Genomic DNA, 7537 nt, shown 5'->3' on the forward strand with positions numbered 1-7537 from the left:
TTGTCATGTTGGATGGTTGCCATGTTGGATGTTGGATGGTTGTCATGTTGGATGGTTGCCATGTTGGATGATTGTCATGTTGGATGGTTGTCATGTTGGATGATTGTCATGTCGGATGGTTGCCATGTTGGATGTGATGCGCCAGATTCAGGTTTGCTGCTGACTTTTTGAAGTTTCCTTGCAAATCTTTGCATGTCCCTCTTTCTTCATCAATCCTTCAGCCTTGTTGAGGTTCCCAGTATCCCCACAGGGTTATACTTGATTGATTGATTGATTGATTGATTGATTGATTGATTGATTGATTGATTGATTGATTGATTGATTGATGATAATCTGTGAGTTTTACCACAAAAGAAGATGCTTTGGCTAAATGAAATGTCAGTTCTTAAGGGTGCTAATATTTTTGACAGTTGTATTTTTTTACTTTTGCTAAAGAATTTACAAAATAAAAACTAAGATGTCTGGAAGAGCTGTGCTGAAAAATCATTTATCTGTTTAATGGCACCTGAGAAATATTTGAAAATGATTTTTGGAGAAACTAATCTTGAGCTCGGCAGAATATTCAGATAGTTGCAGTGATCTCACAGGTTCTGACTCATTTCTAAGACATAAATTCATACTTTGTGGTGAATCTTTGCGTTGTTTTAACATGTAAGTGCAAAAATTTACTGTAGATGTTTCGTTTATCATCAAAATGCTTCAAGCTGCAAATGACCAGGAAACAAGAAATATGAAAAACATTTTCTGGAGGACATGAACTTATTTTCTACTTGCATTAACTTATTTTCATTCTTATTAAAGAGAAAAACAAGTTCTGCATATTTTACAGCGGACCTAATGTTAAGTTATGATTTTACTCAATTTGTCTTACAGAGCAGAATTATTTTCCATCCATCATGCAAAACCCCTGATTCACATTTATTTCTTCCAAGAAGTGAAAACCTTCATTTTTCAAATGTTCTGGATATTTTCAGACATTTTAAGCTGCTTCATTCTAAATCCTTCAGGCAGAAAAGTGTCTTTAGCTGCTAAGGTGAGGTGTTGATCTGAGGTTTGTTGCCTGAGATCAACACCTGGTTCCTTATAGTGTGGAAACACGTTTATTTTCAGAAATGTAGAAGTTACGTTTTATTAAAACTGGATGTAAACAGAATCTAAATATTTCATCTAAACTGTAATTGTTGATCTGCTTCATTCATACCACAGATATCATCTTCCCCACGCTCCACTGGTAAAAACGGCTCGTTTTAAACTTTTCATAATCCAAATGCGACATGAGCTGCTGCAGCTGTTGTAACCCTGTGAAGAGATGATAATAAAATGAAAACAAAAGTTTTTAAGCCACTCGTGTTAATTATCAACCCAAAAATCAATGAGTTAACCGACATCCCAGCATTCAGACACATAATGACATTTCAAGCTTTGCATTGATTTTCTGTGCATTTACATAACTCAGTGTGCAGTTTGGACAAACGTTGGGACGGTGTCCATAAAGCTGCAGGTTTAAGTCTTTGTACTGGTCCAACACAACGCGCCGTCTGCTTTTCAGAACCCGGACCGTCTCAGAGTCATTTCTTTCATTCCCAGAGTTCCGGTTCTGCACCAGGAGCAACTTGAGCGGTTTTGAGTCTGCAACTGTTTTACTTCTTTAGACACCAGAAGGCCATCAGCTGACGATGAAAGAGGAAAAAGCCCCAAACGAAGCCTGCAGATCTGTTCAATTTCAGCATCTTCATCTCATTTTGTCAATTATTCCTGCAGCTGATTTTTGATGATTTACGCCAAGATTTCATAATTTCGGTGTTGCATCTGTTCAGGCGTTGCTCCATTAGGAAACAGACAACAGAGCAGATGGAGGATGAGCTGAAGATTATTGCTTCATGTTCTGCAACTTCAGAAATGATGGTTTAGAAAAATGAGGACAAAATGTGAGAGACATGCAGTTTTCTTTAATCCTGGGAGATTTTTGGAAAATGTAGTTTTTCCTTCTGGAACAAGATATAAAATGTGTTCTTTGACTTAAACACACATTAGTTCAAAGTGATTTAATCTAAGTGTAAAAAGTAACAGCTAGTTGCTCTGTTTAGTCAGATCAGCACAGACTGAGTTTAAAATGAAGGGAAAGTAGTAAAAGGTGACAGCAGAGCCGAGCTGCAGCTCAACTCATCCGAGGGAAATAATCAGCACTCTGGAGGTGGGTGGTCCGAACACTTTCACCGTTTCAGCTCCGCGTTTTCTCTCCACAGTTTGGGATTTATTTCCAGGAAAAACAAAGATCCGGTTGGATTTTACCCTTTAAATCTGTTTCCAAATATAACAGGAAATTATTTCCAACTGCTGCAGCCGGTCAGGGCAGCAAACACGTTTAGGGCTTCTTCTTCTTCTTCTTCTTCTTCTTCTTCTTCTTCTTCTTCTTCTTCAACCTTTTGGCGTCAAGAGACGAGAGCCGGACATCCTGGAGCTGCAGCGCGGCGTGGGCCCCGGGCTCCAGAGGGCCACGCGTCACACACTAACTGTGTTTTGATCCGGACACGGACCGCTCGTCACTCCCAGGGAGAGGCGGACAAAGGTTAAGTCAGGGGGCCGAAGAGAAGCCCTCCTCTTCCTCCTCCCAGAAATAAAGATGCTAGATATGATTCTGAAAAAACCCTGAAAAATCTGGGATTATGATCAATAAATTACAAAATCTGAACTCCAGGCCTATCAGTAAATTATTATAAAACTGAATAAGGAATAAATAAATTCTGTAATTACTAGAGATGATGCCTGAAAAGTTGACTGAAATTTAAACAGTTTGTTTCATTCAGCAAATGAATTAAATGATTTGATATAAATAAAAGAAATGAATCAGATTTTTATGAATTTGTGCTCCAAAGTTTAAAATATGATCGAGTCTCACTGAAACAGCTCAACATTAAAAAAGGTAAATTATTTAATCATTTGTAAATAGTGAGGTGTCATTATTAGCAAATTAATCTGTTTCTTAATGTAAATAGACAACAGCAGCCATAGACACATTTTCATTTCATTTTGCTTGAGAGAATCGTTAATTATTCAACTGAAATCAGTTTCCAGAAAGAAAACATTTTTCTTTCTTTCTTCTTCTTATTATTATTATTGATTTATTTTACAAATTAGACAAACATTTTAGATCGAAAAGAAATAAAAATGTAAAATAATGACAAAGGACTAAATGTATTATTGATTGTCTTGGTAAAATGTTGCTGTTGGAAAAAACTGAGTTTGTCAGTTAAACGAAGAAAATAAGCTTTTTAGAAAAACTTTTTAAAGTTAAGAAATAATGTATTATTTGTTATTCTGACGCTTTTTGCAGTGGAAACATTTCGCATGAACGCCTGACCTCCTGCCCCGGACTCTTACCCCTCCTGCCCCGGACTCTTACCCGTCCTGCAGCGCGCTGCGCCCCGGCTCTCCTCTTCCTCCTCCTCGGAGCGGAGCTGCTGCGGCCTGGCTTGCTTTCGGCGGGACATGCTGCGCGCTTCGCCGCCTCCCGCCGCAGCATGGAGCGCAGACTGGGCGCCTTCAGGGCCGGTGGGGTCGGTGAAATAGGCTGCGCGCTCGGCGGCCGCTGCGCAGATTGCGCATGTCAGGGTAATTATGATGGAGGGGGGATCATGCTTGCTGCGGCTGCAGCTGCCCTCCGCTGGGTGATTGGCTGCGGTCCATGCAGCTCACGGCAGATATTGAAATGAGGGTTTGATCATAATTAGTTCACTTCCTGTCCGGTGCACGGCGGGTTTTACGCACAGCTTTGCGGGGTGCCGAACCGGGTCATTCCGAGCTGGACCCAAACTCCTCAGCAGGTCAAACCTTTGTCCTGCTCCTGGCTCCTACTGAACTCCAGCCGGATCTTCTCCTCTGAGCTGCCGGAGTTAAACGGGACGCAGCCTTCCGGACGGCTGGGTCCGGACGGTTGGGTCGGATCTCAGAACAATTCCCATCTGAAGCAGGCCGGAATCTCCTGAAACCAAGCAGGAGCTGCTGAGTAGATCAGATTTCACCGGCTGGGTGAAGAGGCGCTCAGTCCGCTGCTGGATCCCATCCCAGACTGCAGCCCGGGGGAAGTGAGGCTTCGGCGGGCCGCGCTGCCCCCGCCTCCAGGCCGTCATTAGCTCTTCGGAGGCCGGCTGCGATAGGCTGCTGGAGCCGCTGCTTCACCTCACACCAACTCCCACCATCTGCCCCCAACAGCCTGAATGCGGCCCCTCATTTACACAACTAAATGGGATAACAATAGTAATAAAAATGTCCAATCAGCAACTTTTAAATCAGGCTAATTAATCAATCAATGATATAACTACAGAGAACCCGCTGATCCACAAGGAGGACATGCAGACAGACCAGGTCGGGATTCGAACCCCAGACCTTTGCAAGGCAGCAGCGAACTGTGCAAATCTGTGATTTCTAAACTACCACCAGCTTAAAGTCTCAGAGAAGGACAGTAGTAACGGGTGGTGTAGAACCAGGTGGTGTAGAACCAGGTGGTGTAGAACCAGCTGGTGTAGAACCAGCTGGTGTAGAACCAGCTGGTGTAGAACCAGGGGGAGTAGAACCAGGTGGTGTAGAACCAGGTGGTGTAGAACCAGGTGGTGTAGAACCAGCTGGTGTCTCCACCCTCCTGGTTCTACTCAGGTCTCCAGCTGCAGGAATCAAAGTTTCTGGTCTCAGACTTTCGTCCTCTGGGCCTGAAATGTTCTGCAGCTGCTAGAAGGTCCACTGAGGAACCGGCTTCATGTGGCTCAGAGGTCAGAGGTCATCACTACTCCCAGGTTTCAGACTTCTGTCTGGTTTCGATCCACAAAAGAACGAAGGATGTTGCCTCTATGCTGGTGGGTAAATGAGTCATAGACATATTTATGTTAAAATCATTTTTCTGCATTTAGTCTGAGAAGTTAGAATGTGTTTCAAAAACAGAATCTTGTTCCGGTTCAGATGTCACAAAAAGATGAATAATTAAGGAGCGAAAGTTGTCAGACATCCCGACCCCTCTAGGGACGAGGCTGTTCAGAAAATGGATGGATGGATGAAATTGCCAGACAAAATAATTCATCTTCATTTTTATCTCACTGCTATCATCACTGAATCAATATGGACACAGTGTCTGCTAACCCTTCAGCGCTGGGATCCCCTTTCACTCGCTTTGTTCCCAAACTTGTAATTTTGTTGCATTAAAAGATGCAGGACAGAATCAGCTGCTGATAATTGCTGCTCCTGCACTGCAGCCTGGCATCGACCGCATGTCTGCTGCTCCCCTGCTGTGAGGAGATAAGGAGGTCGTCTCTCCTGCTGCTATCATTTCTTCTGACCGATCCGGTTCCTGCAGACTTATGATGAATAGCCGGAGCGTCCAGAGCTTATCTGGAAACTTGACCCTCCTTGATTCGATATCGATTCTTTGTAAGGCGCCGCCCACACAAATCAAACCCAAACTTCTTGTCCATGATCTCTTCCAGATGCTACGCTGACTCCTGCAGCAACGCTTGATTCTCAAGACCGATTGTTGGAAGAAATGAATCTGATTGGTTGAGTGACGGTGATCAGCAGAACTTCGACATGAATTATGCTCCACATATTTGATCATGTTGTCATGAAGCAGTTTAGTGGAGTTGAGGTCAGACCCACGATGACGTGGAGAAATGTGTTTAATGAAAGAGGAACCACAGGTGACAGGAAGTGAGGTCAGCTCACGATGCAGGACCAAGAAGGATCCAGCAGAGAACAGGTGGGACCAATCAGGGACTCGACAGGTGGGACCAATCAGGGACTCGACAGGTGGGACCAATCAGGGAGTCCACAAGACAATTAACCATCTCTCATCGTCACACATGTTCATGTAAAAATCAGCATTTAAATCTGAGGCTTCTTGTTTTTCACATTAAAACAAACAAACACAAAGTTATTCTCACGCCTGGCAGATTCTAAAATGACAATTAAGTTTATTATCATCATTATTATTTAGATTTTAAATGATTGTCACCAATAATTTTGTTTCTGAAACAGATTTCTCTCAAAAGAAAATAGAAAAGTGGGATCAGCTGAGAAAGAAAATGAATTTTTAGTAACATTTTGTTAAAAATAGTGTTTAGAGATGATTTTTCTGCTTGTAATAATGAAAAATGCTTTATTGGTTTGGGACTGCAGGTCTCCTGGCCATCACCCTAATCTGGAGCCCAGACTCTTCAGTTTTATTAATCGCATTAAAATATTTCTCTCTTAGCTGTAACTTTAATCCTTTTAGTGTATTTTACATTTTAAAAGATGCATTTTAGTTAATTTGATTGTTTTTCTGTGGAAACATTTTAACGTTTCAGAACAAAATCTGAACATAACCTGATAAAAGTACAAATCATGTTGGACTTTTATTTTTATTTGATGTTTTTCTATGTGCTGATTTCATCAAATGAAACCAGGAAACTGTTTTAATTTAGACAATTGGAGACTTTAAATTAAATGTAGTAAAAATCTGAGGGTTTGACATCATTTAAAAGAAATCCAGAAGAATGTTGAATGAACAGAGAATAAAACTGTTAAACAACAAATCAAAGTTATTTAAATACAAAATAAATCTTTAGTATCTCAGGTTCTCATATTATCCCACAAAAGGATTTTTCTAGAAAACGACCATGAATCACAGGTGGATACGTCCAGGCGGCCCTGACACAATCGATGCAACGTTTGGATTTTAATTAATTCGTGACGACGGTCAGGAACTGAGGCCATGAAATGCCAGCCGGCTCTGTTTGAAACGCCCTGCGGGACGCCGCACGCCACCCGGACGGCGGCTACAACTCAAGACATGTTGATGTGTTCGGTTCATGGCAGAGACACGACGCATGTGGACCAGAAGCAGCTGAACTTCATGAGGAAACACTTTCACTGTATTCATGGTTTTTAACTGACTGACGGTTAAAAACCTGACGTTCCTCCTGGTATCCGTACAGTTTGAATCGGTGAAGTCCGTTTGTCCTCCAGACTGAATGAAAGCGCAGAGTGGCGTGAACATCCCAGGCGTCATGGTGGGTTTGCAGCAGCGCAGTTCCATCAGAGACCCCAAACCCGTCCTGCAGGTGTTTCCCTGCTGCTGCACACCTGGTTTAACCCCTAACCCTACTTCTGCAGCAACTGGAGGCATGCAGAGGAGATGACGCAATCATCTGCATCAGCTGTGCTGCAGCAGCAAAACATCAAAAACATGCAGGATGGCAAGGAGCAGCTTAGCCAAGAACCAGAACCGCCGGATGGGACCGACCCAAAACAGACCAACTGGCTGTGAATAACAACATTATTCCCATCAGAATTCAATGCTGAGGATATTCCAACAAGGTCAAAGGTTACCTGGAGTAAACTAAACTCTACCTGGAGACGCTCACAGCTCTTTCTGATTGGCTCTTTTAGTTTTAAACCCCAAATGGCCAGTTAAGGTTAGACAGATCAATTATGATCCGTCTGGTAGGTCATCACAGATCCGACTGACCTTTGCAGGAGGCCCCCCCCCCCCCCCTGGAGGGGGGAGGCA

At 42.8% G+C, this 7537-nt stretch overlaps 1 protein-coding gene across 2 annotated transcripts in view; it reads right to left on the reverse strand.

Annotated features, from left to right (window-relative positions):
- The window catches only part of sall3b (spalt-like transcription factor 3b), a 10834-nt gene extending 6643 nt beyond the window's left edge, over positions 1-4191 (reverse strand). For both annotated transcript variants that reach the window (XM_008402444.2, XM_008402443.2), the window contains exon 1: positions 3404-4191. In XM_008402444.2, the coding sequence (XP_008400666.1) occupies positions 3404-3491 (88 nt within the window). In that variant the 5' untranslated portion in view covers positions 3492-4191. The remainder of the gene's footprint in view (positions 1-3403) is intronic.
- Between the last annotated feature and the right edge of the window lie 3346 nt (positions 4192-7537).

This window comes from Poecilia reticulata, unplaced genomic scaffold (assembly GCF_000633615.1).
Source record: "Poecilia reticulata strain Guanapo unplaced genomic scaffold, Guppy_female_1.0+MT scaffold_232, whole genome shotgun sequence".
Taxonomy (NCBI): Eukaryota; Metazoa; Chordata; class Actinopteri; order Cyprinodontiformes; family Poeciliidae; genus Poecilia; species Poecilia reticulata.